General features: G+C 34.7%; 1 protein-coding gene across 1 annotated transcript in view; it reads left to right on the forward strand.

Moving 5' to 3' along the window:
* The window catches only part of ESRP1 (epithelial splicing regulatory protein 1), a 51793-nt gene extending 28486 nt beyond the window's left edge, over positions 1-23307 (forward strand). Inside the window, exons 14-15 of the mRNA XM_025043353.1 lie at positions 19725-19875; positions 23233-23307. Coding sequence (XP_024899121.1) covers positions 19725-19875; positions 23233-23307 — 226 coding nt within the window. The remainder of the gene's footprint in view (positions 1-19724; positions 19876-23232) is intronic.
* Positions 23308-24952: the final 1645 nt, after the last annotated feature.

Below are 24952 nucleotides of genomic sequence, written 5' to 3' on the forward strand. Positions count from 1 at the left end.
CCCTCTAAATCTTTACTAACAAGTCCGGAATGAGATTATTCAGAACTTTTTTGGAATCAACTTTTTTCTCTGCTTTTCTAAGAAATTTTTAAAATTACAATTGACATACAATATTAGTTTAAAGTATACAAAATATGTAGAGTGATCACTCCAATCTAGTACCCACCTGATACCATACATAGTCCATACAATATTACTGACTATATTTCCTATGCTGTATTTTATGTGAACATGATACTTTTTATAACTGCCAATTTGTATTTCTGTATGAGTTTGTTTCTGTTGTTTGTTCAATTATTTTGTGTTTTAGATTCCACATAAAGGTGAATAGATAACATATATAAGTGAAATCATATGTCTTTCTCATTCTGATTTATTTAGCATAATATTCTAGGTCCATCCATGTTGTCACAAATGGGAGGATTTCATTCTTGATTTAATGGCTGAGTAATATTTCCTCGTATACATGTACCACTTGTTTATTCATTTATTGATGGACATCTAGATTGCTTCCATATATAGACTATAGTAAATAATCCTGCAGTGAACATAGGGATTAATATATCTTTTCAATTTAGTCTTTTCCATTTCTCCAGGTAAATACCCAGAAGTAAGATTACTGGGTCATCTGGTAGTTCTATTTTTAATTTTTTGAGGAACCTTCATAATGTTTTCTATAGCAAATGCACCAATTTGGAATCACACCAATACTGCATGAGGGTTCCCTTTTTTCCACATCCTCACCAACACTTGATGTTTGTTGATTTATTGATGTTGGCCACTCTGCCAGGTGTGAGATGATCTCAATTGTAGTTTTAATTTGCATTTCCCTAATGGTTAGGTACATCGAGCATCTTTTCATGCCCATCAGCAGTCTCTGTGTCCCTTTTGGAGAAATGTCTGTTCAGGTCCTCTGCCCATTTTTTAATCAGATTGCTTGTTTTTTTGGGGGGTGGGGGGTTAAGTTATATGAGTTCCTTATACATTTTGGATATTAACCCCTCATGAGATACATCATTGGCGAATATCTTCCCCCACTTAGTAGATTGTCTTCTCGTTTTGTTTATGGTTTCTTTTGCTTCGCAAAAACTTTTTAGTTTGACATAGACCTATTTATTTTTCTTTTGTTCCCCTTGCCCAAGGAGACACATCCAAAAAACTATTATTAAGAGCAGTATTAGAGAATTTACTGCCTATATTTTCTCATAGGAGTTATATGGTTTCAGGTCTTACATGTAAGTTTTTAATCCATTTTGAGTTTATTCTTGTATATGGTTTAAGAAGGTGAGCTTGTTTCAATTTTTGCATGTATCTATCCAGTTTTCCCAACACTATTAAGTAGATTATCTTCACCCCATTGTATATTCTATAGATTGCTTTGAGTAGGATGGACATTTTAATGGTGTCAATTCTTCCTACCTCTGAGCTTGGTATATCCTTCCATTTATTTGTATCTTTTTCAATGACTTAAAATTTTCGGAGTACAGGTTAAATTTATTCCCAGATATTTTCTTGATGGAATTGTAAATGGATTTTTAAATTTCCTTTTCTGCTAATTCGTCATTGGTTTTTAAAAATGAAGCTGATTTCTGAATATCAGCTTTGTGTCTTGCTAATGTACTGAATTAATTTATCAGTTATAATACTTTTTTGGTGGAATCTTTAGGGTTTTCTATATATATATATAGTCTCATGTCATCTGCAAATAATGACAGTTACTTCTTTTCTAATTTGGTTGCATTTATCTCTTGTCTGATTCCTATGGCTCTACTTCTAACACTGTTGAGTAGAAGTGGTGAAAGGGGACATCCTGGTCTTGTTCCTAATCTTAAGAAAAATGCTTTCAGCCTTTCCCCATTGTGTATGATGTTAGCTTTTTGTTTGTCATTAATGGACTTTATCATATTGAGATAACGTTCACTCTGTTGCTACTTTGATTGTTTTTATCATAAGTGAATGTTGGATTGTGTCAGACGCTTTTTCTGCATCTATTGATATGATGATATGATTTTTATCTTTCAGTTTGTTAATGTGGTATATCACATTAATTGATTTGCAGATAGTGAACCAGCTTGGCATCTTAGGAATAAATCCCACTTGGTCATGGTGTGTTTGTTTTTTAAATGTATTGCTGAATTCAGTTTGCCAATATTTTGCTGAGTTTTGTATCTGTATTCATTAGGGCTACTGAACTATAATTTTCTGTTTTTTAAATGTCTGTCTGGTCTTGGGATCAAGGTAATGATGACCTTGTAAAACAGTCTTACGAGCCTTCCCTTTCTTGAACTTTTTGGAATAGTTTGAGAAGGATAGCTGTTAATTCTTTGAATGTTTGGTAAAATTTGCCTGTGAAGCCATCTGGTCCAGGATTTTTGGGTTCTTTTGGAGACTTTTTGGTTACTGATTGGATTTCATTAGAAGTTATTGGTCTGTTCAGACTTTCTCTGTTTCTTCCAGGTTGTCCAATTTGTTGGCATATAAATTGTCCATAGTATTTTCTTACAATCCTATGTATTTCTGGGTGTTGGTTGTCACTTCTCTTTCATTTCTGCTCTATTCATTTGGATCTTCTCTTTTTTCCATGAGTCTGACTAAAAGTTAATCAATTTTTTATCTTTTCAAAGAATCAGCTCTTGGTTTCATTGATCTTTACTATTGTTTTTTTTAGACTCTATTTTGTTTGTTTCCATTCTGTTCTTTATTATTTCATTCCTTCTACTCACTTGGGCTTTGTTCTTTTTCTAGTTCATTTAGGTATAAAGTTAGATTGTTAATTTGAGATTTTTCTTCATTTTTGAGGTAGGCCTGTATTGCTATGCATTTCTCTCTTATAACTGCATTGGCCGTGTCTCAGATTTTTGGGTTTTGTTTACATTTTAATTTGTCTCTAGGTGTCTTTTGATTTCTTTCTTGATCTCATCATTGACTCAGTCATTGTTTAGTAACATGTTTTTTAGCGTCCATGTTTTTGTGTGTTTTCCATTTTCTTCTTATAATTGACTTCTAGTTCATATCATTGTGACTGGAGAAGATGCTTGAGATGATTTCAGTCTTCTTAAGTTTATTGAGACTTGTTTTGTGGCCTAAGATGTGGTCTATCCTAGAAAATGTCCCATGTACACTGGAAAAACTTGTGTATTCTTCTGTTTTGGAGTGAAATGCTCTAAAAATATCAATTAAGTCCATCTGGTCTCATGAGTCATTTAAGGCCGCTGTTTACTTACTCATTGATTTTTCTGTCCAGATTATCTATCCATTGCTGTCAATGGGGTATTTTCTATATTTAGGTGCTTCTATGTTAAGTTCATAAATGTTTATAAAAGTTACATCCTGTTGTTGGATTGATATCTTTGTCATTGTGAAATGTCTTGTATGTCTTATAACCTGTTTTGTTATTATTTGTATTTTTTTATTTTTGTCGGTAACCTTTGTTTTACAGTCTGTTTTTTGTTTAAGTATTGCTATGCCACCTTTTTTCAACCCAATTACATTCAGTGTGTACGTGTGTCTCTCAATCTGATATAGGTATCTTGTAGCCAGAATATGTACAAGTCTGTTTTCTTATCTATTTCTTAGCCACCCTAACTCTTTTAGAGTATTTTAGTCCATTTACATTTAAAGTATTTATTGATAGATATGTAGTTATTGCTATTTTATTAATTGTTTTCTGATTGTTTTCATAGTTCTCCATTCCTTTCATAGTCTCTTTGTCTATTCTCTTGTGTACTGATGATTTTCTGTAGTGTCAGGTTCGGTTTCCTTTTATTTACTTCTTATATATCTCTTGTAGACTTAGGGTTATGGGAACCGTGTGCTTCTTATGTAGCAGTCTATTTTAAATTGATGTTTGCTTAAGTTAACACATTCCATAATTGTTACCATTTTTATTCCACCTTTATGTTTTTGTCATTATTGTTTACTTCATTTGTGTGTGTGTGTTTGGGTGTATCCCTTAATTTGTTATAATTGTATGTTCTTTTGCCTTTTCACCTTTGCATTAGCTTTATAGTTGGTGGAACTACTGCTTTTGTTGTGTGTTTGCCTTTGTCAGTAAATACTTTTTCCTTCCTATCTTTTCCTATTCATATTTTCAATCTCTCCTGTTCTTCTTAATGAAATCTCTTTAACATTTCTTGTAATATTTGTTTAGTGGTCATGAACTCCTGTAGCTTTTTTTTTTTTTTGGTCCGGGAAGCTCTTTATTTTCTCAGCTATAGTTCCTTGTTTTTCATCACTTTGACTGTTTCATGCCAATCCCTCTGGACTGCAGAGTTTCTGTTGAGAAATCAGTTGACGGTCTTAGGGGAGCTCCCTTGTATGTCACTGATTTTCTTTTGTTACTTTTAAGGTTTTGTCTTTAACCTTTTGCATTTCGATTGTGATGTATCATGTGAGCTTCTTTGGGTTCATCTTGTTTGGGACTCTGCTTCCTGGACTCATGTCTTTCTTGCCAGGTCAGGAAAGTTTTCAGTCATTATTTCTTCAAATAAGTTTTTATTCCCTTGCCTTCTCTTCTGGTTCACCTATGATGTGAATGTTGCACTTGATGTTGTCCCTGAGTTCCCTTAAATTATCCTCATTTTTAAAGTTATTTTTTCTTTTTGCTGTTTTGATTGGATGTTTTCCACTAGCTACCTTGTCTTCCAGATCACTGATTTAGTCATGTCATCTAATTCATCGAGTTTATTCTTAATTTTAGTTATTGTATTCTTCATTTCTGACTAGTTCTTTGTTATTTTTTTCTATTTCTCTGTGTGAGTTCTCACTGAGTTCCTTTATTCTTTCTCTAAGTTCGTTTAGCATCCTTGTAACCAGTGTTTTGAACTCTGCATCTGGTAGATTGCTTGCTTTTATTTCTTTTAATTCTTTTTCTGGAATTTGTCCTGTTCTTTCATTTGAACATGTTTCTTTGTCTCCTCATTTTGGCTGCCTCCTTGTCTTTTTATGTATTAGGTGGATGTGCTATGTCTCCCAGTCTTGGCAGAATGGTCTTATGTAATAGATGTCCTGTGGAGCCTAGTGGCACCGTCTCCATTGTTATCTGATCTAGATTCTCCAGGAGTGTACCTCATGTGACTTTTGTGTACCCTCATGTTGTAGTTGAGCCTTGGTTGCTGTTGGCACATCATTGGGTGAGATTGACCCTCAGGCTTACTAGCTATGAGGATTGGCCATGACTACAGTGGACAAAGTTGTGTGGGAGCTGACCCCATGGAGTGGGATTTGCTTTAGGGGGCTCTGGCCTGCTAAATATGCCCTTTGGTTGGGTGGTGCTATGCTCTGGTCTGAAGCTGGCCACTAGGTGTGTTGGTTCTAAAGCCACCTAATGGGAGCCACTAAGCGATCTGCAGTTAGTAGCTCACTGTGCCGTGCTTAGAGGTGCCTCGGAGAGGCCTTGCTGTTAACAAAGACCAGCAGCCACTAGTTTCTAAGTAGGCTTGGGCTCACTTAGCAGGAGATACAGGGCATACCAAAGCCCTGTATGGGGTTTGTGGACCTTTTGTAGATTTTAAGAAAGTCTGCAATGTGAGTCTAAAGCCCCTAAAAGAAGTTAAGACTGGGTGCGCAGTTGAGTGGGATTGGGTGTGGAAATCACCAGAGTAGTCTGAATGGTGTTAGCCAGATTATTGGAGGATTCGGATTTGATGCCCACCTGTGCCAGCAGACTTAGTTATGGGGGGAGTGGCTCCACACAGGAACAAATGGAGTTTTCCAGCACTTCAATCCTAAGAGAGCTGTCTCAACATATGTCCCTGGTGCTTTTGGAGCTGCTGCTCCTGTTGATGGAGCTCCGAATAAGTGAGTTTGTGGCGAGCGAGTCTATACGGATGGGCCCTTAAGACCTGCAACACCTACCAGCCCATTTTCTTTCTGAGGCACAAGCCTCACTGGTTTTCACAGCCAGATATTGTGGAGACTTCTCATCCCAGGATTGGTGTCCCAGGTTGGGGAGCTGGGTGTGGGTCTGGAATGCCTCACTCCTCAAGGGAGACCTCCACAGCCAAAGATATCCTTCCCAATTCTTAACTGACACACCGTGGATGTGGGTCTCACCCACTCTGTATCTCTACCCCTCTACCATTCTCAAAATGGCTTCTTCATATTCTTCGTTATAGGAATTCTGTTCAACTAGTCTTTAGATGGTTCTCAATGGTGGTTTTTCTGTAATTTAGTTGTAATTTTGCTGTATACATGGCAGGAGGCAAGCACAGCATCTATCTACTCTGCCATCTTAACCAGCAATCTTCAGAATCAACATATTTTTAATCTCAGATTGTTTTTAGTTGTGCTCAATTTTGAGGAGGCAACAGGGTATAATGGAAAGTTGTCAGGAAGTTGGGAGACCCGAATTTTAGTCTCATCTCTTTTAACTAAGGAAAGTCACTTAAACTTTGTGATTCTCATAAAATGATGTGATTGGTGAAGTTTAGAGTCTCTTCCTGGTCTGATTTCCTGTGATTCTTCACTCTCAATCTTCTTTTCATAAAATTTATTTTAAAAATCTTCGTTTGGCCAATAACCAGTTCACTTTATTTAAATAAAACTTTACCACAGGTGATGTTGCTCATAATTTTAAAAATTATACCAGGTTTTGTTTTTTCTTCCCAAAGCAGTTAGACTAAATGTTTTGAGTACATCTGCCAATGTGTGAGTTTTTGATAAGTGGCCTAGAACTAAGCTGTCTGATCCCTACAGTTGCTATGTTGGACTGTATTTTTCTTTCCTTTCCTCATATAATATTCTTGTAGGGAGTAAGAACTTTGGAATCCCAGTGGTAGTAGTGACTCTTGTAACCGCTGTTATTATATTTGTTTATTTTCTTAGGAATTTTTGAAACATTCATTAATATTATTGAAAATATTTTTTATTCTATTGGAAAAGAATACGGAGATAGCCATGATCATTGTCATGGTTTCAAAGGCTCAGAAGCATGAGTAATTGTTTATGGTTAAGTGCTGTGTCAGGCACCTAGCCTAGTACCAAACTGTCCTTCTCTAGTCTTAGTTGCTGGTATTGGGCTCTGGTTATAAGAAAGGTTTTTGTCTACCTTTCTTACACCATCAGAATGTCTTGAGTGGGATGTGTTGTGCCACTCAGTGCCTGGTGCAGTTCTGGTGCCTACAATACAATTTCAGAGTATACAGTTCTGCCACTGACTTGCTATCTGGGCACTCTTAAAGAATCTCTTAGAAATAGTTTTCCATCACAGTAAGATGGGAACTCCAGTCTTAAAGCCCCAAGGGCAGGAGGAACTGACATTTACCAATTAATAGCTTCTGTAATTTTGGGCCCCTGCCTATAGGGTAATTTATTTCCACTGGTAGTTTTAAAGTTTGTAATGTCATCATTGTTAAGTCTAAATATGAAATATAGTGAGGAAAAGTAGACTCCCACTTTATATACCTCTAAGTCCAGAAGTAACCGCTGGTATCAGTTTGATAAAATACTCAATGTGTGTGTCTGCTTCTAAATAACGTGGCATACTTAGCATGTACCGCCCACTTGTTCTATTTTTTGTTCGTTTGTTTGTTTTAAACTTTCCAGTGTGTCACTGACTTCTTTCCTAAGGAGTATTTACATATTTACCTCAATCTTGTAACTTTACATGATGTCCCTATGTGTTGATCTTTAAGTACATATGTTTCTGTAGGACAATTTAATGATAATTTATTAAACAATAATTTAAAAAGCAAATTCCAAAAGCAATTAGATATTTTACAGTTTTGCCAAAACACCATTAATTTCTAACCTCACATGACTATAAGGCATTTGAGGCTATTGGAAAACTCCGTTATGTAAATATTCAAGTATATTTTGGCCTATTCTTTGGTAAGTAGGAAAGTCTGAGATAGCATACTTTAGACTAAAAAAGATATTAAACCAGAAACTCCGGAGTTTGTCTCTTTTTAAATTAAAATTTTTATAATTCTCTCCATTTTTAAAAATGAGATATGTCAGTTTGACTTTCGATTAATGTAGTGTATTCATTACTTGAAAACATCAAGATGCTAATATATTTTGCGGATTTCTAAAATTAATTGGATTTAAGCATTTTTAACTTTTAAATAACTGAACAAACTATTATTTAGTACCTCTGTGTGTGACATTTTGGGACTATTAGGATTAATAAAACCTAGGCCTTCTCTGATTTAGACTAGCTGACGAAATTCATGCCTGTGCAAAGTCAGTGACTTCCAAGCTAGACTCCTTCAGCAAGAGGGCATTTGTCCTTGTTATTTCCTCTAACTTGGTATACTTAAAAATTTGGAAGTAAACCCTATAATGGTATTGCTCCGAGAATATAGTATCTTTTGTCATGAGTTACTAAGGAATGTTTAAGGAGAAAACATGAACCAAAGAATAGCTTTTAGTTTTTTCTTAAATGAGTTTTTAGCACTCTAAATGTGTGCCTGTGACAACAGCATCCTGAAAAGCAAATGAGATAAAAACATATGTTGCTCAAGTGGTTCTGTTTCCTATTTATGGACTTTTTTTTCCTTTACCTCCTTGGAAGAAAGTCTCGGTTACCCAGTATCACAAAGCTTAGCCTAGGATACAAAAGAACTGTTTGTGCCCACCCTGCTTATCACTCAAAACTCAGTTATATCTTACCTTTATTCTTGCATTACATAAAGTCCTGCCTTTTATTCTGACCTCTCATTTTTCTTAGAAAAGAATATTTTCCTTTGTATCAAAGCTATAGCGCAAGTGATATATATGCTTGTTCTTGAATTAAATGTCATCTAATTTAAGGAAAGTCATATTAACATAATGTCTTGTATGGTATAGCCTTGCCTTTGATAGGACACCGTAAATAATATGTAGCATATCACCTTGAACCAAAAAAGAAGGCAAGAAATATCTGATGCTTTTCATGAGTAATGCTTTATTTGCATGTCCATGTGAAAGGATTATAGCGAGGAAAAAACTTTTTCTTGGGATAACCATTTCTTGTAAAAGCAGCTTATTCCTACCTAAACTATGAGTACATATATTTGGAAATATCAAGGCATTTGGCAATATTTGGTTTGTTGTATAATGTTACTGTATTTATTCCGGAATTCTGTGCACTTGAACCCAAAGAATACCAAAGCTCTGAGATATGCCTGCACTTCCTGTTTTGAAAACTTAACCTTTCTTTGTTCCAGTTTCCTTTCTTAAATTGCACTTTTTGAGGTAAATATAGGTTCACATGCAGTTATAACTAACAATACCGAGAGATTCCATATATACTTTACCTAGTTTCTCCCAATAGTAACATTTAGCAACCAGTTTACTTTCTAATTTATTTCTTGAAAGTTTTCTGATAGGACCAAGAGAAAAGGTAACTTTTCTTGGTTTAAAAAAATTTTTTTTTACAACTTCAGTATTTAGTAACACAAATGCAAACTGGAATTCAGCATATAATGAATGAAATTACACTGGAATGTTGTGATAGTGTTGTATCAAGCAATGTAATAATGGAGAAGTGTCAGATAATTTTTGTTCTTGATAAGAATGATTCCACCTCGCAGGTTTTTCAGTTTGGATGATGTTTCTAAATAATGTAAGCAAGAGCTGCTGTGGGCAATTCACTGTACTATCAATCGATAAGAATTCAGTCTAGCTTTCATGGAAGAAATAGTTATTTGCTAGTCTGAAGACCTTATTCATCTAATGAGCAGTTCAGGGAATTAAAGAGCAAATATGTTAAAAATTCTTTTTAGCATTGCAGAAAATTATCAAGCACAGTGACCCTCAAGGAAAACTAATTCCACTCAAAGAAACTAATAAATTGTTTTCAATTTATAGATTTGTTTTTCTAAGGATTTTTTTCTTACTAAGTTGGGATCATGTTACATGTTATTTTCAACACAAAATTTGGAGGTCATTTCTTTCACCTGCTATTTATGTGTCAAATATATCTTTAAGGACTTTATTCTTAAAGCTTTAATGACTTTAAAGGAAGAGAATGTAACTAAAACACATGTGCCAACCTTGATAAACGAAACCCTATTTTGCATCTACTGCTTGCTGTCTTTAAGTATTTCCTTGGTATATCTTTAAGAGATTACAGTGGCCCAATGAAAGAACTAACATTTGTTTATAAATTTTGTTTAGCAATACAGACTGACCATTGATTTTGATTTTCTTTATTGTATGTTAGGTGGTCTTTCAAACTACCTCTTTTTAAAAAAAATTTCATCAAAAGCAAAATGCTTTATTAGCAAACACTTGCCATTTAAATTTAAAATAATCAACAAGCTGTCTCTGGAAAGATAGCCAACAATATAACCAAGAAGATGGAACAGGGTTGCTTCTAGAAAGTGGTTCACATTTGTTGTGGGGGAAGTATGTGACAGAGTTGTACCACTTGCTCTATATTTGTAACTTCCAATTTTGTACTCAGTTCCTATTCAAAAAGACAAAACCGTTTTTTTAAAAAATGACCAAAAAACATCTTTAAAAGTAATTTGTGAATGGACATTGTCTTCTGTTACTTTGCTAAGAAGCACAAATGTCCGTGGATCACAGTATGTTTTGCTCGCTTCATCTAAATTTTTTCGCAACATATTACTTTTTAAAATGTCCTTTTTTAAACAAGAGGACCAATTGTGTTGTGATTTTGTACTTTCAATCAAGCAACTTTCAAAATAGTTTCTAGTATAGGATTCCCTTTTCAAATTAAGTAAGGCTGTGTGGGGGTGGGGGCTATCCTTGTTTTGAGGAAGCAAGCTGTCACTTTACTATATATTTGATACTTGATAACTATAGTAGTTACATTTTATAATCTTTGACAAAGTTGGAGTAAATTTCATTTTATTTACCAAACTATTCTGACAGTACGTAAATTTGCTATTTAGGTGAAATAGATTTTTAGAAGATTTCTTTATGCATTCCAGTGTTTTCATATTTGTTTAACTTTTCTCCAAGAGGTAGATACACATGAATAAAGAAGCTTATACAGTCATGCGCCACATAACGTTTCAGTCAGAAATGTCATCAATGGACTGCAAATAGGAAGGTGGCCCCGGAAGTTATAATGGAGCTGGAAAATTCCTAACACCTAGTCATTGCTGTCATAACCTCATAATGCAGTGCGTTATGCAGATACTTACCATTGTTACAGTTGCCTTCTGTATCCAGTACAGGAACGTGCTGTACAGGTTTGAAGCCTAGGAAATGTAGGTGAACAGAATTCGTTACCCTAAAATATGTTTATTTGGCATGAGGATTATTTTAAGGTGGTTAAATTAAAGTAACAGCGGATATGGGAGAAGCTCAGACCACCAGGCTGAAGTTATCCTTTGTAAAAGATATTTACATTTGTAAGGAAAATCTCCATTTGTAAAAATGTCCCCTTCTCTGTACCTGGAAGAAGGGAATGATCCTATCTTTAGAAACTCTTAGGGCCTAAGACTGCAATCTTAAATCTGCATAACAACCTTAGCCTTGTTTACCCTGTGCTTTTCCTGGTAACTTCCCATAACTGACCCCTCCCAACCCCAACATTTTCTTTGTCTTTAGGCGAATGGTATTTCAGGTGAAGGCTTCAGCCATTTTGGTGAGTTACTCAGTTTTCCTGGGTCTCTCCCTTCTATACAGGAAAAATACATGTTATAAACTTTTGCTTGTTTTTCTCCTGTTAATCTGCCTTTTATTACAGGGATGTCTCAACCAAGAACCCAGAAAGGTAGAAGAAAAACTTTTGCTCCCCTACAGAGCCATGCCATAGCTCTGTACACAGCCAAGATGTATAGTATAGTTGGCTATACCCTCTAGGTTTCTGTACCTGCACTCTGATCCCACGATAAAAAAAATCACCTAACGATGCATTTCTCAGAGTTAAGCTGCGTGTTACTGTGTATAGCCTTTCAGAAGAGCTAACAAGAATCTAGGATCCAGATGTAGCAATCAGTCCATGGGCAGCCACAGTATTACAAAGAATGCTGAAAAAGACATACTGAGATGGTTGATTTCAGGTGGAAATTTAAAGTTTAAAAATGTCCTACGTGAAAATTGATTCTAGCCTTTACATTTGTTAGGATTGAAACATTTCTCCACTCACTTTCGAAATATATAGTCTTTGTAATACTAGGGATTTTAATGAATGTTAATATAAAAGCTCTGCAGTAATTGTGCAAGGCAGTGGAAACCAGAGGTCTTTCTGCAGGACTTCTCGGATTTTTCTTGTGTCTGTTGTGACCATCTGAAAGGGAGAATTTAGTTCTCTAATCTTTTCTCTTACCCTATTTCTCCAACAGGGTATATAATGCTGTGATCCTTTCTTCTCTAGAGAAATATGGCAAGTCCTCAAATGAATATCATTCTAAGAATGCTTCTATTTTGGAATGATACCTGATAACATTAATTAGTGTTACCAATGTTTAGTAATTCATGATATAAAATAAATGAAGAAAAGGTATTGGGACTCTTGTTTTCGCCAGAGTGTGTTGAGTGTCATGTGGTAGGCATTCTGATCCCCCAGTATTTTCATATATCTTTACCTGTTCTACAAAGAATTTCGTATGGCTTATTAGGATACTTCAAGTATTATAAAATTAGATGATGTAAATTAGGATCTGAGAAAATACAGAATAGGAAGCAGTGTTTAAATAGTCTGGCAACTGAGTCTCAGGCAATTAAATTAGTATTAGCACAACAATAGTGGACTTAGGTTGTCAGATGAAAAACTTGAATTGCAAAGCTCATAATAACTTCAAAGGAAAGGAGGTCATAACTTTTTAGGGAAATACAGTTTTTCACTACGTCGGGTTTAAAAATTATTTTACCTAAATGTTTAGAGAGGATATGCATTATTGCAGTGGAGGAAATTTTCAAAATCTTTATAATACATGCACGCATGTCTTTCATTGAGCAGTTTCTTAGCATGACCTCAATGTATCTTGCTGAAGGAGCCTCAGGAGTGGTCGTAATTCCCGTCTTTACAGCAGCAATGCTCCAGCAGTGTTCCGAATGTAAACCTTTGGAAAAGCCTCTTGTGCTATTTTCTTTTTCCCTTCATTTTCTCTCACCCCAACTTCCATTCTTTGTTCAGGAAGCCCCAACAGGGTTTCTTACCCAGCTCAAGGGCCTACTCCTTGTTAGTTTACATGACATGGTACAGTGTCTCCAACCCTGTAGACCTTTGACTTCAGTGTTTCATTGACTTGCTCATATGTCTCTAATCCTTTGGTTCCTTTTCACACTATCAATTTTTTAACTTGTAGCTTTTGAGTAGAAGTTACATTACTGACGTCATGTATACAAGGGACATTGATAAAATACTGGTGTTTAAGAATCTGAAAACTAACTAAAGATAAAATGGAGGTAAAACCCAAAAATAGTGACTAATGATTGAATGTATAAATTAGGTTGAGCTACTGGTATAGTCTAGTTTTGATGGACAGCTGTAGTCTAGGCTGTTATTTGGGGTGTGATTAGGAATTTTCCCGGCTGAATTTCTTACCTTTCTCTAAACAACTGCCATAAAGCAAATGCACATAATTTTTGTGTTTTCCTTACCCTTTGGTGGCAAAAAAATGCATACAGACTTTGAGGCTATCTATATCATGTTTAAAAATGTTTCCTTTACCTTATAACATTTCTTAAATTACACAAGGTCAGAAAAAGGCTAAAATTTTCTCACAACTGAGTAATTTATTTTCCGTGAAAAGCATTAAAGATCTCAAACATTGACTATAAGTTGGTATTTAATGGAACTAAATTAATGGAAAAGTTAATTCTGTGATTTTTTTTTCAATTTTTAAAACAGCTTTATTGAGATAATTTCCATACCATAAAATTAACCCCTTTTAATTGTGTGATTTCATGGTTTTTAGTGTATTTACAGAGTTGTACTACTAATTGTAGTATAATTTTATAATCTAATTGTAAGATAATAAAACAATCTAATTTTAAGATAGCCCATCACCCCCAAAATAAACCTGATGCCCACTGGTAATATCCATAATCTTGGCATCCAGACACAACTGCTATTAATAGTTTATTATATTGCCTTCTTTTACTTGCTTTTTTTAAATAGGTAAAATCATATGGGGTATAAAGTTTTATAGTTTGCCTTTCTGACTAATAACATAAGCATTTTTCTATGATAATGGCAATCTCTTTTTAATCATCATTAAATGTAATATTCCATTCCATCTATTATGATTTACTCCCCATACTGTTTCTAAATTTTTCACCATTATAAAAATGCTAAGATGACCGTGATTTCATACACAAAATTTATCCAAGTTTCTAGTCATTTCCCTGGGGCATAGATATGTTTAAAGGTTCATGATATACTTGCCAAATTGCTTTCCAGAAATGTTTAACCAAGTTATAGTTCCACTAAGAAGAATATTTTTCACCACACTCAGGCTAATGAGAATTATGAGGTTTAGAATCTTTGTTAATTTCTTTAATCTCATTATTTAAACTTACAATTCTTTGATCCAAAATGTTGTTGAATATTTCTATCATTTTATTTTTTGAAATTTTCTTTATGCCTGAATTTTTATTTTTCAATCTTATTGTGACATCAAAAGTATGTGTACGTATAATTTAAATCACCTTAATAATCAATAAACATTATTTTACTCACCATCCAGTTTATGAATTTGAATGTTTCCATACCTTAGAAGTCTGGATGCCAAGATTATGGATATTACCAGTGGGCATCAGGTTTATTTTGGGGGTGATGGGCTATCTTAAAATTAGATTGTTTTATTATCTTACAATTAGATTATAAAATTATACTACAATTAGTAGTACAACTCTGTAAATACACTAAAAATACACTGGATGTGCCTCCTAAGTGTATTTCCTCCTTCCTTTTGAGGTAACCATAATTCTGACATTTTTGGTAATTATTTATTTGATTTCCCTTATAGTTTTACCATTCATTTATGCATCTCTAAAATCAAAGTTTGTTTTATCTGGTTTTTAATTTTATATAAATGGAATAATGTTGTAAATATTCTTCTGTGGTTTATTTCACCCCAAATTGATACTCATCTATGTTAAAGTGTATACTAAAATTCATTTCTTTCCCCAGTGGAATAGTATTCCATTTTGTGCACATATTTCCCGACTGGGTATGTACAGCTTCACCTTTACTTAGTAATCTATTAAGTTTTAAGTTCATTTTAATATATGTTGTGAAAATACCTTCCAGGTTTTTTGGTTCCTAACTTTATGTAGCACTTCTCTGACAATTAAAAATTATTTTTATTCCAACATATGAATTTTTTGTGTGTGTGTGACTCCTTTATCGCTTCAGTGTCTACAAAGTTCTCAGTTATCCTTAAATGGAATTTTTTCTCATTATGTTCTTTTTTGTTGTTTTCCTTTTCTGTCTTTGAGTTCTTATCTACATTACATGTTTAACCCTTTATATCATTTGGAATTTGTTTTGCTGTACAGCATGAAGTGAAAATGTTTGGTTTGGCTCAGTTACTAACTGGTTGCTTTTTAAAGCATTATCAAATAATTCATCTATCCTAGGTATTTATTGTCTGTTGAATCTCAGCCCCCACACCTGTATTTATATATTCTATATGACTACAGCTGGGAGCCTGAACACTACCTTTCCCAGAGTTCCTTGCCAGCTAGTATTAGTTTCTGCCAATGGGAGGCAGTCACCTGGGATTAACAGGTAGGAAAAATGTGAGAGCTATTTTCTGCTTATGGTAACAGTATCAACATGAATGCAGACTCCTAGGCTCTTGATAACCACCTTCCCGCTTTAATTCTCCACTGATGAGGTAGTGTTCACCTGTGGGCAACATGATTTTTACTCCCCTTTGTTCTGGCTTTTCTATACATTTGTATTCAATTCCCTGTATCAAATCCCTCTCTGTTTTTGTTGGGGGAGGGGGTAGAGGGTGAGTGGAGAACTCCCGTTCACCCACCTTCTACCCCCTACAAGGTCTCCTCCATCCATTCCTTAACAACTGCAAGTGTATTTTCTGTTTCCGTGTATTTACCTGTTCTGAATATTTAATATAAATGGAATCATACCATATGTGGTCTTTTGTGACTGGCTTTTATTTAGTATGTTTTTGAAGTTCACGTTATAGCATGGATCAGTACTTCATTTTTTTTATGTCTAATATTCTATCATAGGGATATGCCACATATAGTTTATTAATCAGTTATCAGACATTTGGAGTTGTTTATACTTTCGGGCTATTAATAATAATGCTACTGTGTACATCTGCATTCAGGTTTTTGCGTGGACATAGATTTCTAGTTTTCTTGGGTAAGATATGTACCTAGGAGTGGAAATGCTGGGTCATGTGGTAACTCCATGTTTAACTTTTGAGAAACATCCAAACTTTTTCCAAAGAAGCTTCACCCTTTTACATTCCCACTAGCAATCCATGAAAGTTCTAATTTCTCTGCATCCTTTTCAACTCTTAACTGTCTTTTACTTTAACTATTTTGATGAGTGGATTTGCTGTTTCATAGTTTTGGTTTGCATCTCCTTAATGACTGATTTTGAGCGTCTTCATATTTTCTTTGGAGAAATGTTTATTCAGATCCTTTGCACATTTTAAAATTGGGTTGTTTTTTAGTTGTAACATTTCTTTATATATTCTAGGTAAGAGACCTTATAAGATGATTTACAAATATTATCCCCCAGTCCGTGGTTATCCTGATGGTGTCCTTTAAAGCACAGAAGTCGAAAATTTTGACGAAGGCCAATTTTTTAATTCTTTTCTCATGTATACTTTTGTTACATGTAACCCAAGGTCATGAAGATTTACTACTACAAAATCTAAGAGCCTTGTAGTTTTAGTTCTTATATTTAGGTATATTATTTTTTGAATTAATTTTTATATAGGGCGAGATAGAGATCTAAATTCATCCTTTTGTATGTAGATTGTCCATTGTTCAGCACCATTTATTGAAGAGCCTGTTCTTTTCTCATCAAATTGATTTTGGAATTCTTGTCAAAAATCAGTTGTCCATAAATGTAAGCGTTTATTCCTGACCTCTCAATTCAATTCTCATGATCATTGCCTATCCTTAAGAGAGTACCACACCATCTTGATTACTGTTGTTTTGTTTTAAGTTTTGAAGTTAGGCAATGTTAAGTTTTTCCTACTTTGTTCTTTTTCAAGAGAGTTTGACTGTCCTGAGCCTTTTGCATTTCCATATATGTGTTAGGTTGTTTCATTGATTCTGAAAAAAAAAGCCATTTGGAATTTTGATAGCTATTGCATTGGATCTATATAATTTAGAGAGTATAGTCATTTTAACAATATTATGTCATGTTTATAAACATGGACTGTCTTTCCATTTATTTAAATGATCTTTTATTTTTTTAACAATGTTTTGTGATTTTCAGTGTATAAGTCTTGCTCTTCCTTTGCCAAATTTTTTCTTAAGTATTCTTTTTTATGCTATTATGAATGGAATTTCTTTCTCAGTTTCATTTTTGGATTGTTCATTGTCATGTATAAAAGTTCAATTGATTTATTTTGTGTATTGATCTTGTATTTTTTTAACCTTGGTGATCTCGTTAGTTCTATTAGTTTTAGATTCTTTTTGGTTTTCTGTGTACAAGTTTACCTTGTTTCTATCCTGTGATTTTTATTTCATAAATTATTTTTGCTTATTATTATTTCAATAATCTGAAAGACTTTGGAATTTAGGTTGATAGAAAATTCTTATTCTCATGCCCTGTCAGGTAGATACACAGATTATTTAAGTTACTTTAAGATGCCTTGTATATAGCAGATAATCCTAGTGTAAAAAAAATAAGGATGTGAAGCCAAGTTGTGTTTAGGCTTCATCAGAACAGGTGTACTTTATATGTAATAAACATAATTGACATTTTATAATCTTAAATTTCCAGTTGGATAACTTCTCTTTCTATTTTATCTTGGTTGTAGTTTGAAGGCACTAGATGCCCGCTTAATTTATAGGAGATCTTTAGCCAAAGGAACAGAATGTGCTGGGACAAGTGCCATGGATTAAGATAGATATCTTGGAAATGATCTGACTCTCATGTGCAGTGTGGAAGGTCTGAGTAACTTGTGATGAAATAAATACAGGAAGTCTTTGTGGTCTTTAAGTATTAGAGTTAGTATTTATCAGACACTTGACAGGAGCAAATATGGTGTTTGAATGAATGGTGGTTGTATGGGAAAAAGCACTGAACTAGAGGTTGAGAGATCTGGCTGGTTCTTCTGGTTTGGTGAAAAACTAACCCGTCCTGTGACCTTTGGGACATTATAACTCTTAGTTTCTGTTTCCACCTCTGTAAAAATGAGGTGTGGCTGAATGATGCCTTAAGTCCTAGTCAGGCCTAAACAGCATTCCCTCTCTGATCTCACAGTTGCACATAGATTGACTTTTAGTCTCTAAACAGGCTCTTCTCAGAGGGAGTTGTAAAAGTCTCTCCAAGTGACTCTAATCTGCAAACAAGTTGAGGATCACTGCTTTAGAAACTGAAAAGATTAAGGGCAGGCTTGCTGTCAGGTGATATTTTCAGTCTCTCATATTTTAAAAATGATGAAATAGAATGATGGTTATGGAAATAACAAAAGTGAAATAACTTAAATTATTGTGTTTTATGCTTTATGAACTAATTTGGTATGTTAAATCATTGACTCTGAAGAAAATTCTGTGGGAGGTGCAACACAACCCTCCTCCCCCAATTTAGTAAGTGATGTAATTGAAGTTGGAAGAAATTAAGTGACTTGCTCATGGTTACCTTGCTAATAAAAAAATAGAATCTGAAACTAGATTCACATCTGGTACCCTTTCTGTTAACCATCAGTTAGGATTATTTATGTAGGATAGAGTCTCAAAGATTTGTAGTCTATTCCATTTTGTGTTTACTTGTCTTTAAAATGGGATAATTGCCTACTTAGAAATATTTAAAAGGGTTAATAATCTAAAACCGTAGGTCTTTATTGCTCTATAAGCTAATACCTTGTTTAAAATTTTTCCCTATACATATTTTCAATTATGGGTTTCTAGCCACTAATTGTGGCGGAAAACAGATTTGGGTGGGGGTCAGGGTGGAACTAATTTCATAATATGGGAATCTTGAGCTGCCACATAAAGAATAATTAAGTATTCACTTGGATTCTGCTCCTTGGAAGTAATTGATGTAGATACATTAAGAGGGACCCATGCATCAGTTTTCCCTTGTGTTAATGGTGATTGGTTTAATTTGTTGTACATCCCTTCTAATTTCCCCCTCCTCACCACTTTCTTTTCAGTCTGGTTGGAAGAAATAACTCATCTGTGCTAGAGTACTTTATTGTATTATTGTGCTGTACCTTTTCTTGTGTATATGGGTAGAATAGTCTGTTCCTTGGAGCAATCACTTTGAAGACTTTTGGTCTTCTGTGGCTATGGTTCCTGTTAGTCCTTTTTATTCGTGCCTTTTCATGCCTTAGTATTCCTGATAACTAGCCAGTTAATCATCAATGAGCTGGGCTTTGGAAGTGGTGCTTTGTGATTGAGCAACTATGAAGGCTTAATTCTCTCTTTCCTCTCCCTTTAAGGAGAGAGAACTGGATCTTTGGGGAATCCCTGCATTTAACCCTGCATTAACCTTTCTGTCTTTCAACTTTTGCCTTTGTGGAAATGTGGGAGCAAGAACTCTGAGAATTCTGAGAGTACCTTGAGAGGGTGTTTCCTTAAGTAACTAATGTTTTGAGAATAAATATTCAACATTGTCTATTCCTATTGGTTCACTGTGCTTTCTCTCCCTTTAGCCCCCCAGGTTCGCCCAATAGTCTTGGCTACTTCCCTACAGCTGCTAATCTTAGCGGTGTCCCTCCACAGCCTGGCACGGTGGTCAGAATGCAGGGCCTGGCCTACAATACTGGAGTTAAGGAAATTCTTAACTTCTTCCAAGGTTACCAGGTCAGTAGCTTAAAGAAGAAAACTACTCAGTGCCCTTATTACTTAAGTTGATTTGCCTAAAGAATCCAGCCAGGAAAGAAGCAGATTCTTTGAAACTCATGTGTGTACAAGTGCTACTAGATTGCTTATGGAGGCAATAACAATGAGAGTGCAAGTCAGGCAGACTAGCGTGAGTACCAACTCAAACACATCCCTTTGTCAGATTAGGACTTTTCTGTGCAACTTTTATTATTTCAACTTAATCTGTTGATGCACTTTTTTTTTTTCTTTTTAATTGGGCTTTGGAAAAGCTCATTAGGGTACATATCAGTATGGATCTTTTCATCTAGAATGAGATTGGCTAAGGAGTTTTCCTAAAGTCAAATTCTTGAGTAATAAAAAGCACTTTAAAGATAAAGTTTAAATTGAGTATATAAAAAGTGATCAGAGGCCTCTCTGCCTAACCTGGAAAAAACAAAAGAGACTCAGTGAATATTTAGATGGCAATGCCTTAAAATGAGCTATAGGATATTCAGTGAGTCTTTAATGATCTGCTGTTGATTGTGGTGAAAGTGATATTTACTCTTGTCATTTTCTTCTACCACTGCCTGTGTCCATCACTTGTTTTCTGACTTAAGCTTAAACAATGAGATATTTCTTTGTAAGACCTTTTTAACAGTGAGCAAAATCTTTCTATTGCCATCTCATCGGAGCGGACACCTTTCCTTCCTCAAATCACATAATGCCTAGAACCTGAACTCCTCTTTCTTGCAATGTCTAAATATCAGTATCTTACAGCCTTTTCATTGTACTAATAGCAAAAATTGTCTTCCCTTTTGGAACTGAACTTTGCTTGAGTCTTTAGAAGCCTTTATAGGCATACTCATCAAATCCTAAAATAGCCCTGATCATTCACAGTACAGCATTATAAAGGTTATGCCTGCAAAGCCTGTCTTACTATTAGAATGTATTTACAAGCTTGGTGTCCATGAATCATGGAGGATTGAGGAGCTCAGTTAAAATTACCTCAGCGGGGATGCCCCAAATCTATCAAGTTACCATATAATGGTGTTAAGGGCTTTTAACACACAAAGAACATTTTCTGACAAATGAAGAAAATCTATGTCTGATAGTGAAAAACTGAATGAAGGTAGAGAAAAGTTATCTTTTGTTACTGCCTGGTTTCGCACATTCTTATCATAAGTAAAATTTTTTTCAGAGATCAGTAGATACTTTGCTTTTTCCCTAAACAATTATGCTGCCTGTTGGAAGCCCTTGCAGAGATTTAAAAAATAGTTACTTTCCAAACTTCATATCCAATTTATTAGATTATGAAAGGAATAGAGAATTTACCAAAGGCCATTGAAAAGGTTGCTTAATCTCATGGAGAAAACATGAGAAGAGTTTCGTATTTTCCCCCATTGTTTTCCAATTCTAGAATGTACAAGCGAAGTTTCAGGTTTTAGTGGTTGACTAAATTAATTTCTTATTTATTTTGACTCATCAGCTTTTATATTCACACTGAATAGAATTAAGCAGTCATATATATAAGTAGGTTATGAGATTAAACAAAATTGCTCTTACTATAGAGTGCCATGACTGGCCTTTGTAGGTATTCTACCACAAACAAATAATAGTAGTTTTCTAGATTTATGGCTAAAAGATTGACATGCTTCATAATTGAAATACAGTAACTTCAGTCTGCAGCAGTTTATCTTCGAGTAGCTCCTAGGGAATCATTCAAGGTTAGAATAGAATTATCTGGTATCAGAAATACAAAGATTGTACAAAATGATTTCATCTCAAGGCATTTGGCCTTCATTTCTGAAGTGGTTGGAATTTATGAACTGAATCAACGAATTAGGCTTATGTAGGAACCTCCAATTCAGTATATCAGATTTGTCCAATGCCTTCTTCAGTAGTTTGAGCTGTAAGATAGTAACAATGCATGCATTCAAAATCTGTTGTATCTAACTCAATTTCATGTCTCTCTTACATAAAAGCTCATATTTTACACTGTCTCTGAGAGTCCATGCCTTCCTATTTTCTCCTGTTCTCAATTATTTTGGTACTAGCCAATAGCTATGGGATTCCAGATCTTTTATTTTGGTACTAGCCAATAGCTATGGGATTCCAGATCTTTTATTTTGGTACTAGCCAATAGCTATGGGATTCCAGATCTTTTATAGACACCACTTTGTCACAAGACCAAATCAGTGGATGACTTTTTTAAAAAACTGTGTTCTCTTAAGTGTAATCTGTGTTGATCTTTACCTACTGTGTATGTATTGCTGTTGCTGATTTGATGGGAGATTTTCATTTGATTTCTGGTTATTTATGATTCATTTTATATAAATATATAATTTACTTATATTAAGCAATTCCTTGGTATCAATTGGTTGAGTGACTGGAAACCTTGATACTTTTCTGTCTCTAAATATATATGTATATAGATGTAATAATGGCATATGTCATTCTCTACACATGTTATCTTTAAATACATCATGTAGGGTGGAGTGGAGTGAGAGTATAAAGCTGGAAAGGGCAGAATTTACACAAAAGGAAGAATGTTAATGGCTTAAGCAAGATGCAGGACACGGGTTCTGCTAGCAAATTTGCAGTCTTATAAAGTTAAGGTACCTGAGTTAGGCCCATTTTGATAAGTGAGATTAATAGAATGAGGATGGAATTTATGAAGACAAACTACCATTAAAATACTTGGTAATGAGAATGTCATTCTGGTAATGAAAATAAACCTGTATCTGTATTTTAGTTGATGGGTCTATTATTTTGAAATGGATTCTCAAGAATACTTATATAATTCCTTTCATTTTTTTACTCTTTGCACTACCTTTTGCTGTCAATGATTTTTGCATTTTCAGTAAATGCTAGTTTTTGTTTCTGCTTTCACTGCTAAGATTTTCACTTGCTGTCCTACTGAGATCAATATTACAAATACATCTAATGCATTTAAAGTTCACAGTTGTTTGGACATAATGGGCTTATTTTACAATACTTTGCAAATAGTTGGTGCTCAGATATTTGATATCTAGTCATGCCTATGGTATCATGGAAACTCTGTTAACAAGATCTGAAATGTTTGGTGGTATTTATTGTGTTATGGTGTTCTTTTTCTATCCACATTTTCAATTTAACTCCCCTCCTGGAAGGGACTTTTATAGTACTTAGACATGTTAGGTAAGAAATGAACACTTGGGATTAACAGTTAATGTACATGGATCGTACCAGTGTTAACTTGTTTCTTACGCTCTAATTGTCCTATAATTCTATTGGTAGATCTAGTCAGTTGAAATACTAACCATCCATAGTGACAGTTTGTCCATCTTTTGATCCTGTTTGTTTTAACTTGCATTTTAGTATGCAACCGAGGATGGACTTGTACACACAAATGACCAGGCCAGGACTCTACCCAAAGAATGGGTTTGTATTTAAGGGCCCCAGCAATTAGACCATCCTCAGAAAAGAAGGTAAGGCTCGCATGATGTGAAAGTTAAATTTTAAAGGGCCAAATAGAGGCCAAGAATCAAAGTATGGTGAAAGTTTCCCTCTTTAGTATGATGTAAGCATGTCAAATTCTGGAAGAAATGGAGACTGCAATTAAGGCTGTCATCTAAGTAGATGGTGTCTAAACAACATATGTGGATAATGGTTGTATATTATTTGGGATCAGGGGAAACTTTTTGATTTGAAAATTCATTTTCTATATCTCGTGTACTACTGGTTAGGAATGCCTTTTTTTTTTTTTTTTTAAATTTTATGGCGACATTGGTTAACAAAATCCAATAAGTTTCAGCTGTACACTTTAACAGTAAGGCATGTATATATTTACACTGCGTGTTCACCTCCCATAGTTAGATTTCTTTGTCACCACATATTTGATCCCTTTTACCTCATCTACCACCCCCTACCCTACCCTCTGGTAACTACTAGTCTGTTGTCCATGTTCATGAGTCTCTTGACTATTTGTCATGTTCATTTGTCGCTCTTAGGTTTTTATCCCTCATGGAAGCGATATCATGTGGTTATCACCTTTCTCTGGCTTATTTCTCTTGGCGTGATTATCTCAAATTCCATCCTTGAGATGTTGTCACAAATGGCAGTATCTCATCTCTTCTTATGGCTGAGTAATAGTCCATTGTATATATGTACCACAGCTTCTTTAGCTAGTCATCTGTCATAGGACGCTTCGGTTGCTTCCATGTCCTGGCCACTGTGAATAATGCTGCTATGAACATCGATATGCAGATATCTTTGGATATGAGTTTTCAAGTCGTTGAGGTAAATACTTGGTAGAGAGATTGCTGGATCATATGGTAGATCAATTCTTAGTTTTTAAGGAACCGCCATACTGTTTTCCATAGTGGATGGAAATTTGCAGTCCCACCAGTAGTGTATGAGGGTTCCTTTTTTCTCCGCATCCTCTCCAACATTTGTTGTTACTTGTTCTGTTGATTATAGCTATTCTAACTTCTAACAGGTATGAGATGGTATCTCATTGTGGTTCTGATTTGTATTTCCCTAATAGCTAGCGATGTTGAGCATCTATTCATATATTTGTTGGCCATTTGTGTGTCCTCTAGGGAGAAGTGTCTGTTCAAGTCCTCTGCCTATTTTTAGATTTGGAAGAAATGCTTTTTTTTTTAATTGAAGTAAAAATCACATAAAACTAATCATTTTAAAGTATACAATTTGGTGGTATTTCATGTATTCACAAATTGTACAGCAGCCATCTCTAGTTCCAAACATTTTTATGTCTCCAAAAGAAAGCCCCATACCCATTAAGCAGTAGCTACCTAGTCTCCCTCCCCATAAACCCTGGCAACTAATCTTTTTCCTATCTCTGTCTGGATTTGCCTGTTCTGGATATGGAATCATATAATATGTGAGCTTTTTGTATCTGGCTTCTTTCACTTCACATGTTTTAGAGGTTCATCCATATTGTAGCATGTATCAGTACTTCATTCCTTTTATGACAATAATATTCCATTGTAAAGATAAAACATATTTTGTTTATCTGTTTATCCACCGAATCGACATTTGAGTTTCCACCTTTTGGCTGTTGTGAATGGTGCGGATA

This window comes from Pteropus alecto, unplaced genomic scaffold (genome assembly GCF_000325575.1).
Source record: "Pteropus alecto unplaced genomic scaffold, ASM32557v1 scaffold51, whole genome shotgun sequence".
Lineage (NCBI taxonomy): Eukaryota > Metazoa > Chordata > Mammalia > Chiroptera > Pteropodidae > Pteropus > Pteropus alecto.